At 32.8% G+C, this 12,883-nt stretch overlaps 1 protein-coding gene across 1 annotated transcript; it reads left to right on the forward strand.

Annotated features, from left to right (window-relative positions):
- Window positions 1-564: 564 nt before the first annotated feature.
- Window positions 565-4,381, forward strand: LOC111302557 (putative flavin-containing monooxygenase 1). The gene is made up of 5 exons (XM_022898415.2): window positions 565-1,114; window positions 1,738-1,978; window positions 2,855-3,033; window positions 3,210-3,559; window positions 3,664-4,381. The coding sequence occupies exons 1-5, from the start codon at window positions 650-652 to the stop codon at window positions 4,010-4,012; spliced, it is 1,584 nt and encodes a 527-aa protein (XP_022754150.1). The 5' UTR covers window positions 565-649; the 3' UTR covers window positions 4,013-4,381.
- The last annotated feature ends 8,502 nt before the right edge of the window (window positions 4,382-12,883 follow it).

Raw genomic sequence — 12,883 nt, forward strand, 5'->3', positions numbered from 1 at the left:
TATATATATATATATATATATATATATATATGTAGCCATGGGAACGCAAGAATTCAAACCTGTGTTATACTAACTAATCCATATAAAAAAATTTTTATGCACAATGCATGCTATCATCATTCATGAATCACAAAGAGAAGAGAAAAATAATTAAGGGAAATTAATCTAACTTTTTATATGAAATATGGGTATATATATTAATAATGAGATTTTCCTAAATTAAAAATCATTTAAAAATTAATTATGATATGAGGATATATACCCAGTTATAGTATTCTTAATTTGAAGTTTAATTTAATTAATTTATATAATTATTTTTTAAAAAATAATATTTAATAAATTTAAAATTCAAATATCAATACTTGTAATTTTTTTATATAAAAAAAAACTATAATAATGTAACAGTGACATAATCTATTGCTGTTGACAAAAGTGAATTAAAGGGCAGAAAACATAAGATTATTAATGTTGAACCTAACAATTTTAGCTTAAATTATAAAGTTAGTGAGTTACAACTTACAATGAAATCCAACAGGTCATTCCTCTTCCTCTATAAATAGTCAGCCGGACTCTCAGTTCCAAGGCACAAATACAATCGACAAGTTAGCTAGTTTATTGCTGTAGATCATATAATCATATATACACAGATATGGCTTGTGAGCAAATTAGCTACCCTAAATCATCGAGAGTTGGGATTATTGGGGCTGGGATTAGTGGTATTGCTGCTGCTAAACAGCTTTCCCATCATAATCCTATTGTTTTTGAGGCCACTGATTCAATAGGTGGTGTTTGGAAACATTGTTCATTTGCTACTACCAAACTCCAAACTCCTCGATGTGATTTTGAGTTCTCGGATTACCCTTGGCCTGAGAGAGATAATTCGAGTTTTCCTTCTTATCTTGAGATCCTGGATTACTTGTATGGTTATGCTAAGCACTTTGATGTGTTGAAGTACATCAAGTTCAACTCTAGGGTGGTGGAGATTCGGTACGTAGGTGACCAACAAACAACCTATTTGGATGTGATTCCTGGACCTGGAGAGTTTGGATCTCTTTTGAGAGGCCACCCTGTCTGGGAGGTATCTGTGGAAACACATCCATCAAAAACTGTTGAGGTTGTTCTTCAAATTAACATATTATATCACTAATTTGCACCACTCTTAAGCATATATTTTTCATTTTGTTCTTCACTTTTTCTTGATTTTGCATGCTAGTTTTCGTTTCGATTCAAAATCCTGCACGTTTTGATAGGGACATAGGGCTGCTTTCTTTTATTTATTTAATTATTTCTTATATGAACTTCCTGCCCAGGTGCATGTCGCCATGTCCTTCAAATAAATGAGTTAATTAAACACAAAAGTGATCTTTGTTTTGCATATGGTAAGTCCATGGAATTTTTTTGTGATGTGCTTTTTGGTCACAGTCTGAACGGTTTTATATTCTCAGCTAGACCTAGAAAAAGTTGATCTGAGAATATTTATAGCTATCTATATATAATATGTAAATATGATGTGTAATAATGTTTCGCGGCATTTTCTTTTGGTATTAATAGTTATCAGGATTTAAACATTGATAACTTAAATTAAAAATTTAGTACTTTATAAACAATTCACGTTGTTATTGACATTGTTTTGTTACATTTCTGATAACAAAACAATATTTCATGTTATAATTAATTCTTGACACCAATTAATAGTATTTCCTGTTAATTGATTCTGGAATTGTTGGAATTATGCAGCGGTATGCTTTTGAATTACTGGTGGTATGCATAGGCAAGTACGGTGATAAACCGAGAATGCCAGTTTTCCCTCCCAATAAAGGCCAAGAAATTTTTGGAGGCAAGGTTATGCACACCATCGAGTATTCTAAACTAGATAAAGAAGCCGCCCGAGAGTTTTTGAAAGGAAAGAAAGTTGTTATTGTCGGCTATAAGAAATCAGCCATTGATTTAGCTACTGAGTGTGCCGAGGCAAACCAAGGTATATATATATTGCAGCTAATATACAAGATCAGTTAGCTCTATGCATATACAAATACCATATATATAGGATACATACAGAAAGAAAATAATTTAAAAAGAGAAAATATATGAGAGACGAATACTAATTTGACTTCACATCGATCCAACATAAAATTTTGCATTGATTTCACGATATGAATACTATCTTATCAAGGCAAGTATTGCTCAATATATAAAGCCAAAGAATCGTAAAATGTCAACTGAGGATTTGATTATTTCTAAAATGCATGCTTTCTTAGCAAGGTAACAACTAACTACACATGAATTCCTGTTTTTTCAAATTAGCCACTTAGTTATGGTTAACTCCGTATCTTTCTTTTAAACCTCTGCCTTAAAATCCTATATCATATAATTTTTTATTTATTGTTAATCTATAAATGTTATATAATGTCAATGAATTACACAAGAACATTTTATAAAAAATTTAATTTTAAAATTTTAAAATCTTAAAAATAAATACACTTAATCCCAAAAATATATTTTAAAATTTTTTTTTATAATGTATCATTATATGATTTATTACCAGTATATAACATTTATATACTGATAATGTATCCGTTCTAATTTTCTTCACAAAATTTATTGTATTTTCCTTCTCAAGCTCAAAAATGGTAATACTAAATAAATTTTTTCCATAGCTTCAACAGAAGCTTGCGATTTCCAGTAACCATGATTGCGACATGTATATATATATATATATATATATATATATAGTCATAAAATGCATGCTAGACATTGAGGTTTGGTTTATAGAATGCAGTGTGATTTTGACAAACTCGTTGTTTTACCTTTGTCTATATCTTACGTTTTTGCTTCGCCTGTTTTATTAAAAAAGGAGCAGATGGACAACCGTGTACAATGGTGATAAGGACTTTACATTGGACGGTTCCAGCTTACTGGATTTGGGGTTTGCCTTTTTTCTTGTTTTATTCAACAAGGTCTTCTCAATTTCTCCATGAAAGGCCAAACCAGGGGCCGCTCAGGAATTTGCTTTGCCCTCTTTTGTCTCCTCTGGTAATTAATTTAACTTCCATTTCTTTAGTACCATTTCAACGGTCACCATCCTCAAATAATTTTTCATGTTCCCTTAATAAATTAATCATTGCTACAGCAACTTAATTAGTTCGATAAATTTCTTTTATCAGCTGTATCTAGCTGTTAATTACTTGCTTTATTTTTTTTTCTTTCAGAGAAAAGGTGTTTCCAAGTTCATAGAGTCTTATTTGGTGTGGAAGCTTCCACTAGTGAAGTATGGGCTGAAACCAGATCACCCATTTGAGGAGGATTATGCCTCCTGCCAGATGGCTACACTACCTGAAAATTTCTTTTCAGAGGCAGACAAGGGAAAGATTTTGTTCAAAAGAGCATCGAAATGGTGGTTCTGGAATGGAGGGATTGAATTCAAAGACAACACCAAATTAGAGGCCGATGTTGTGCTTCTTGCCACTGGTTACGATGGGAAAAAGAAGATCCAGGATCTGCTGCCTGAACCATTCTCTAGTCTGATAGTAGACTCCTCAGGGATCATGCCCTTATACAGGTATATATCCCTTTTGAACTTAAAAAAAATGTTGAGAAAGATCAACAGGTACTTGAAAACTCTGTCAAAAAATTTTTTTAAAAAAAATTGATTTACTTTTACAGGGGCACAATCCATCCGTTGATTCCGAACATGGCATTCGTGGGGTACATTGAGAGTGTTTCAAACCTACATACAGCAGAGCTACGATGTAAATGGTTGTCTAGGCTGGCTGATGGTCTATTCAAGCTTCCCAGCATTGAGAAGATGCTTGAACAAACTACCAAAGAAATGGAAATCATGAAGAAAACCACCCGTTTCTACAAAAGACATTGCATTTCCACTTTCAGTATTAATCACAGTGATGAGATTTGTGAAGAGATGGGATGGAAATCTTGGAGGAAGAATAACTGGTTCTTGGAAGCTTTTGCTCCCTACAACAGCCAAGATTACGGTGATCATCAGGACAAATAAACTTTCACAGAATAGATATTTTAATTAATGCATGCTAGTATAATATAATATTCCTTATTAGCCTTACAGCTAAAGAATAAGGGAGTGCTATAGCTGTCATGTGCCCCTGCGGTGGCTATGATTATTATAATTTCTCATCTACCTTCATGTCTGAGTTTCAGTTATTAATGAAATTTAGATTAAAGGAATGAATCCTTAAGCCTCTTTCGTCATGTGATATTTTCCTTTTTTTTTTTTTTTTGGGTACATGAGTAAACTATTAATGTGTTCAAGTGTTGCACGTGTTTGAAGGTCTAGTATATATATACCAACTACAATATAAAATTTTCTTCTTAGTCATATCTACACTCACAAAGGCAAAAAAGCCATTGAAATATTTTATTTTCTTCATAAATTTATATGAAAAAAAATTTAAAAGAAAATGAGATTTCAAACCTCTTACACTTTAACCATTTAAGGAGAGAGAAAAATGTAAAAGGTCTTTTTCCGAAAATACATGTCTTTTATTGAATTAATTAATTACTTAAAATAATTATACCTAAAAAGTTATTGATATCAAGCTTCGACCTAATAATATTTCTATAAATGAGAAAGTAATGAGGGTTAGAGGCAAAAGCAGAGGGTGTTCTTTGCGCTTGCATTCTGACACACAAGTCAATAAAGATCAGGTCGAAAATAAAATGAGAAAGTAGGAAAAAAAGGGAAAGATGAAATTAGATGAACCTAGCTTCATGGTGCTTAAGTCTCTATATTTATAGGTAAGTTAAAGGGACAAAAAGAAAATAATTAGGACAGAGCAAAGCTGAGATGGTACTGAAGATATCACATCAACCTAATATGTCAAGTTGACACAAAAAATCAATATACCATTTATTGTCTACTGAAGATTTTGAAAGAGGAAAAGATCACTATGCAATGTCGACCTTGTAAAACCTTCTGGCAATGTCAAGGTTGGAGACAGGGTCATCCATTTAAGCGAACTCCAACCTCATGAATATCCTCTCTGAGCTAGGCCTCAGTACTTTAGCTTCGGGGTTTGCAACAGGAAAGGACAAGATCTCCACCTTGTGGTTTTTTGGATGGAGGTGGTGGTGTTAATGCCAAGGTGGAGGATGGGTCCTAACCTGTCCTAACATTAGACTTCTGACCTGGGGGAGTGCAGTTTTTAGTCATACTAATCACTTTGTCTCCCCCACGCGACGGGGCTTTGAGCTGAATCTTCTTCTTCCCCTTTTTGGGCCTTAAGGCGTGTTAGTATAGGGAGACATCGAAATCCCCCTCTGCTTCAGCCATATTTGCGAAACTGAGCTAACAGTTAGATAAAAAATTAATTTAAAATAATATCTTATAAGGTTACCTCAAACCTACCCCGATCTTTATCCTGTTTATTACTTCTGATAAGGTCAGCCCATGGGCAATGATAATGAGCTCCCCCTACGTGTAAAATCCAAAATTTTATCCTAATTTGCCATATCAGGTATGGAGAGAGCCATTAGTGTGTCCACAAGGGAGCCAAGTGCACTACTTATTTCCTAAGCCTCAACTTTGGGCTTACCATTTTTATTTGCTTTTTTTTTTCTCAAGGCATAAGAAGAGTAGCTTTTAATTCTTTATTGAGCTCAGATAATTGATAAAAAGTTTTTTATTTGGCTGAACTGTGATGTAAAATCACTTACTACCACTGGGATAATTTTTTTAAAAGAGAAAAACTCCCTGAATAGAGGGAGAGAAGGAATAATATTTAGCTATTGACAAAGAATAATAAAAGCAACTATATACCAAACAAAATTGAGGGTAAACTAAGTGATGGTCAAATTATAATAATTAAAAATTTAAATGAATAAAATATGAAGTGAAAATTTCAGATCGACCATGAACAAATCTTAGTGTATGTAGAGTCGATATGGCTCTAGTCTATCAATGACCCAGTCTGAAGAGTTCGGTGTTATTATATTATACCCCTCTTTGAGAAAAAAATGGTATACACAGCTCGAACATGATGAGCTAAATACATGTTAAAACAATCTTCAAAATTTACCTTACCCTTTAGCTCACTTATCACATCCTTGAGGATCATGCTGAGATCACACTGAGTATATATAGGAACCTCAATGAGTTCGTACTATTTTACAAGCCTTTCCCATTATCATTATTTTTTTTGATCAAAGTGATCCCTTTCCTTTTTCCTTCATTGGAACCCCCTCATTAGAAGAATCTGACTCTTTGATAAGAGATGGATCTCGAAGAAAAACAGTGGATGAAATAGCTCAATCCCGAAAAAAAAAAAAGGATAAGGTGAAGACCTCTTAGTAGAGGATGAGATGTTAAGAAATACTAATTAAGAAAAAAGAGTAAAAGTGGCAGAAGGTGGAGAAGATTGAACCCCAAAATGAGAAATACCCGAAGAGGAAGAAAAGTCTGCCATAGAAGATGAATCATCTTAGAGATAAGAAAATCAGGTGAATTTTAAAGTTTGAAGTTGATCTAAACATACAGTTCTTTAATGTTCAAAACCCGTTTGTCTTTTGCCCAAGCATTCTCTTCATTATGCTACTGCCCTTCCTCGGACATCGAATTGAACCAATAGGTCATCTTTGTATAGTTGCAACCTCCAATAATAGAGAGATCAGGTCGTCATCTTGTTGTTCACGCTAATTTTCCTTTAGCTTTATCTTATAACTCTCAAACTCTCCAAAACTCATACTATAAGACATGGTTAGAAATACGTATCGAAGCAGGTGTATAAAAAACTTTGAAGGTAAAAAAGCTATTGGGATCACAAATTTTAAGTCAGATTGAGAACAAAGAAAGCAAAAGATAAAAAGCTGAAGCTGTACCAGCCCCTTTATATAGATGCGCTTTAGCCTAAAGAAATAGCACGATCCGTGCCACATGTCAGACCACGGACGGGTAAACATCTTTTTGTCTTAATTTAATGCTATTAATCTAGCCTAATCAGACAAGCCCCAGATTGAACTGATCGAATTGCACAACTGTCAGGGGTAAATCAAGAATCCAATTCACTTTCAGGATTCAAAATAGAGGCTCAAGTCTAAATTTTTGAAAGCAAACACAAATCTCACCACAGCCAAACGAACTCCAGTAGTAATCTCAAATAACCCCAAATAATTATCACCTCAACAACTTTTAAATCGATTATGCATTCATTTCGAAATACATGTGCAAGATCGGATAACTGTCAGGTTGAACCGTAACTCAAAGCTAGTCATTATCCAGAACTAACCTCCCTCTACAACATCGACCTTCAATGAAATATACAACCACCTGCCTCACACCAGGGATATCGATAATAAATTTGATGATCCGATACTTATACTACTAGATGGGAGACAGAATGTTAGGAGCATATAATGGTTAAAAGGGTATAATAATTTTTTCCCTCTTAAAGTCTTCAGTAGACAATCAGGGGTATCTTAATCATTTATGTCAATCTGACATGTCAGGTTGGTCTGATATCGCCAATGTTACCTTAGCTTGGCCTTGTCTTAGTTGTCCCTTTTTTGTTCTCCTCAGTTTACCTATAAATATGGATACTCAAGCACCTTGAAGTCAGGTTCATCTAATTTTATCTTTCTCTCTCATTCCTACTTTCTCACTTTCTTTTCAACTTGATCTTTACTAACTTACACGTCAAAGTGCAAATGTAGATAACACTCTCTACCTTTACCTCTAACCATGCTTTTATTTTACATTTATAGGAATACCTTTGTAGACATCCTATTTAGTCCAGACCCAAGCCTATTGGGCCTGGTCCAAGAAGATTTGGGTTTAAGCCCATTGGACCCGATTTAGGATCCAATTAGCCAGCCACAATGGGCTTTTATTTTTATTTTCATTATTTAATATATATATATATTTATTTTTTTATCTATTAATATTTTTATTATTTATCTATTTTTATTTATCTATTTCTTTTATTTATCTATTTTTTTTGTTATCTATTAATATATTTATCTTTTTATTTTGATTAATTTTCGGTTAAGATTAGGATAAAAAAATTGGAACAAATTTGGGTGTGATTTGGGAATTGGCAGAGTTGGGATCAGATTCAAAGATTGAATCCAAATCTCAAAAAGAGTTGAGATTGATTAAAAATTCTTTTGATCAATTCCTATAAATAGGTGCTGAAAGAACAGAAAAAACACATAGAAAAACACACAAAGAAGATTTAAAGGCTGAAAAAAGGTTTAAAGGCATTAGAATAGCTCTAGAAATCGGTGGAAAATTTTTAGAGAATTTTTTGTGAATTTTTTTCTGAAAATTTTTGAAAAATTTTCAGATTTCAATTGAATTTTTTTACGAAGGTTGAATTTTTTTACGACTATTCTAGCCAAGTTTGAAGTTTTTGGCTAACTTCCTAGTTTTCGGCTACCATTACCAGAAACCGATTAGTTTTTTGGTGAACTTCCGGTGAAAAATTCAGATTTTGACGAAAATTTTCAAAATTTGGTGGGCATTCAACCGGAGTTCTTCGAGCTTTTAGAAAGAAAGGAGAGAAAAGAAAGGAAGAGAGAGAGAGGGAAGAAGGGATTCTGAGAAAAAAACTGACCTTCAGCCTTATATATCCTAAAAAAAAAAATGTCATTTTTGCATTAAGTAACCCAGAGGATCTGCGCGTTTTGCCAAGATCTGACCCGACCCGAGCGTTGACCCGCGTGAAACCCGAGTCTCTGAGCCGCTAGCCGAGCCGAGTCGATACCCCCGAGCTGCGTCTTCGAGCCATTTTTCTTCCTCAAATCGAGTCGTTCCCAGGTCTTTTTTTATTTTATTTTTTATTTTTTTATGTATTTATATATTTATATATTTATTATTATTATAATAATAATAATAATTATTATTATTGTTATTATTATCATATTAGGTTTGTTTAATATTTTATATTTTTATTTTCATTTTTCCTTTTTTATTTTTTTATTTTATTTAAATAAAATTCAAAAAAATATTTTTGAGGAAAAGTTGAAAGTATCAATCTTCTTTGAAAATAAGCTTTCCAAAAAATATTTTTGAAAAAAAGTTGAAAGTATCAATTTTCCTTAAAAATAAATTTTCAAAAAAAAAAATTTTTTTTTGAGGAAAAGTTGAAAGTATCAATTTTTCTTAAAAATAAATTTTTTAAAAAAGATTTTTTTTTTTTAGAAAAAGTTGAAAGTATCAATTTTCCTCGAAATTAAAGTTTCCAAAAAAAATGCTTTTGAAAAAAAGTTGAAAGTATCAATTTTTCTTAAAAATAAATTTTCAAAAAAGGTCTTTTTGGAGGAAAAGTTAAAAGTATAAATTTTTTTCGAAATTAAAGTTTTCAAAAAAATATTTTTGGGAAAAAGTTGAAAGTATCAATTTTTCTCAAAATTAAAGTTTTTAAAAAATAATTTTGAGGAAAAGTTGAAAGTATCAATTTTTTCTGTATAAAAACAATCATTTTTTTCTGTATAAAAACAATCATTTTTTTCTTTTTTTATTTTCTTGAATTTTCTTTAATGTTAAATAATCCGACGATGAAACCTCTGCTAGTGAGACAGTAGTTTTCTTGCATACTCTTAAGGTGAGGGAATTTTATCAATTTTTTGCTAAAAGTATTAGGGTCAATTGAGAATAATTTCCAATAATTAATTACTTGATAAATTTTTAAGGCCTATTGGATAACACAAAATTAAGCTAATACCATCTTTCGATGGACGTCGTGAGGGTGCTATAACCTTTCTCACACGTAACCGAACTCCAGAACCTTGTTTTGGTTAGTAGATCCAAACCTATTCGTTTAGGGACCCTTAAACTTAGGTGTTCCCTGAAAGGATAGATTCCTTAGGTGGCCAATCGCACATAGATAAAAAAGATTGGTTGTGACTCCTTCAAGTCAATGTCTAGTAATAGATCAATGGATCTAGACGTTATGACAGTTTGGCGACTCCACTGGAGAACTTTGAAAGTCAGGCCAGCAAATAAATTAGGGTTATCCAAAAGCCTAATAAAATTAAACGTTTTGTATAGATTTTTTATTCATTCATGTTTATTTACTTTATTAATTATGTCATTCATATGCATATGCATAACATAAGCTCTATACCCGAGTTCCGTCCTTTTAGGAGGGAGTAAAATACCTATTGCTTTCGTGAGGTTTAATGACTTCGCAGTGGCTAGCGAAATACTCCTATTCAAATTGAACATTTTTCGCTTGTAGCTTGTAATAGGTGAGAATTAGGGTGCCTTACTAGTCTGTGATGGATAATGATGTAAGAAGCAATTTGGAAACCTTTAGATTTTAACTTTGAAACACATATAGTGAACTTTAGAAGTGCTTAAACCTAGTATAGAGCCCTTTTTACCCAATGATAGATATACCCTAAAACTAAGACACAAAAAGGGTGTTTATCTAATCATTTTGATTGTCTGACTTTGTGCATCATTTTCATTATCATATGTAACATTATGCATCGGCATCACTTTTAGTTCATCTGTGAAACTAACCTGTTGTTTGTCTAATTTTGTGCGTCTGTATTATTTTCATGATCATGTTTTAACATTATCATTTGCATCCATTTCATAGTAGATTTCATTCATGAAAATATACATTTCGTTCGTGCATCAACATATCATACATAAAGCATAGCATGGCATTTCTAATCATAATTGTGGTGCTAAAGGTTCAAGGATAGCTTCATCTAGTGAGAACCTTATCCATCGATACAACACAGGAGCCAGAGCCAGACAAGTGGAGCAGAAAAACTCTCACAGATTTGAGAAGCTAGAAAAAGCACAAAAAAAGATTGAGAATAAATTAAGTAAAATTTTAAATGCTTTCAACAAATTAAATAAGGAAAAAATAGTAGAAGAGAACACAAGTCAACAAGGCCCTGCATCGTAAGAAGTGACTGACCTTTTATATCCACTTGGTTTTGGTACACCTCAAGTCCAGTCTACACAAGAGGTTCTTCCACAATACTTCACATATCTTATATATCCCAGAATGCCATCAGCCTCTAATCCAAGGTATTACCATAGCTATGTGTATCCTGTCTTTACTGAAAAGATAGTTGAACCAATTCAAGTCCCTGATCTGGATGAACTGAAAGAAAAAGATAAGGAAAAGATGAAAGTGGAAGCTCAGGAAAACTTTAAAATTAGTATGCTAAAACAAAGGCTACGAGCTATGGAAGGAATTGGTTTCTATGGTTCAGTTGATGCTGCTGGACTTTGCTTAGTCCCTGATGTGGTCATTCCTTCTAAGTTTAAAGTACTAGAATTTAAAAAATATGATGGTACAAAGTGCCCAAAAACTCATATTACCATGTATTATCGAAAGATGACAGCTCATTCTCATGACGAAAAGCTACTAATGCATGTCTGCCAAGATAGTCTTACTAGTTCTACTGTTATGTGGTATATCCAGTTAGACAGAACTCCCATCCGTTCTTGGAATGACATGGCCTATGATTTTATCAGTCAATATTGACATATCATAGATTTGGCCCCTGATCGTTTGTCTTTACAAAACCTGAAAAAAAAAAGTTAATGAGACTTTCAAAGAGTATGCCCAGAGGTGAAGGGATATTACTTCTTAAGTACAGCCACCTCTGACTGAGAAAAAAATTACAGTGTTATTTGTCAGCACTTTAAAATCTCACTATTATGAAAATATGATAGAAAATACAATAAAAAATTTTATCGACATGGTAATCTCTGAAGAAATTATTGAAAATACCATAAAATATGACAAGTTGAAAGAAGGAGAAACCAAGAAGGCATCACAAAAGAAAGAAACTAACACTCAAGTTGTGAGCTTTGATAGACAACAATTCAGGGGTTATCAACCCTATCTACCCTAAGGTTACTTTTCATACTATCTTGCTGTGAATAATGCTTCATCCTACCCATACCAGCTAGCTCTACAACCACCTTATTCATCCACATACCGATCAATTTTTAGCCCTAAAGATCTTACATATAGCCTTAACATTCAAGCTCCTGCAATTACCCAAATTCGCCCTACTAACCCAGCAAGTGGTTCACGAGAGTAACGGATTACTCGAAAAAAATTTGTATTTGATCCAATCCCCATGACTTATATGAAGTTATATCGAGAACTCTATAATAACCATTTGATTACCCTCAGTCATATGGAGCCACTTAAGCCACCCTATCCTAAGTGGTATGATTCTATAGCCCACTGCGACTACCACTATGAAATTGCTGGCCATTCTACTAAAAATTACACTGCTTTAAAGTATAAGGTACAACGGTTGATCAATGATGGAATGGTAAGTTTTGATTAAGGAAAAACAACACCTGATGTTAGTGCTCTGAGTGAAAATCAAGAACACATTGATCAGAAAAGGGTCCGAAGAGTCATAATAAATTGAGGGGCAAGATATCAATAGAGATTTTTTACCTGATCGCATAGGGAATAATTTTGAAGAATGAAGATAAGGCTGATTGAAGGTTTTTTTTTTGTCAATTTAGGATTTCTTTTCGAGTAATGTTAGATTTCTTTTTGCAATATGATTTCACTTGTTATCATTTTAATAAAGGCAAGTTAATGCATTTCATTACATTTTCTCTTTCACTCGAATGAAGAAAATGTTTGATTACATTGTGTTTGTCAAGAATTGAAATGATAATGAATGAATGAATACGTGTCTAAAGTGAGTCTTGCATTCTTTTGAAAAAAAATCCAAGATGATAAAGAAAAATGAAGAGATCGTAAAAACCTGAAAAAGATGATTTAAGATAACATGAGGTGAGATCAAATGATGAAAATGGTGTTGGGTTGGTAAACAAATGAAGAGAATGCAAAAACTTGAAAAGGTGTTATGACCAAGTGATAAATACAAGGATAAATTGATCGACATAACTTAC

Source organism: Durio zibethinus, chromosome 13, assembly GCF_047325235.1.
Source record: "Durio zibethinus cultivar Kanyao isolate XHJ-2024 chromosome 13, ASM4732523v1, whole genome shotgun sequence".
NCBI lineage: Eukaryota > Viridiplantae > Streptophyta > Magnoliopsida > Malvales > Malvaceae > Durio > Durio zibethinus.

Bases quoted from the DNA above. Each gene is read 5' to 3' on its own strand.
- LOC111302557 (XM_022898415.2), top strand. From the start codon at position 650: ATGGCTTGTGAGCAAATTAGCTACCCTAAATCATCGAGAGTTGGGATT. The intron at 1,979-2,854 runs GTATATATATAT...TTATTAAAAAAG, and splicing joins GTGTGCCGAGGCAAACCAAG to GAGCAGATGGACAACCGTGT. The intron at 3,560-3,663 runs GTATATATCCCT...TTACTTTTACAG, and splicing joins GGGATCATGCCCTTATACAG to GGGCACAATCCATCCGTTGA.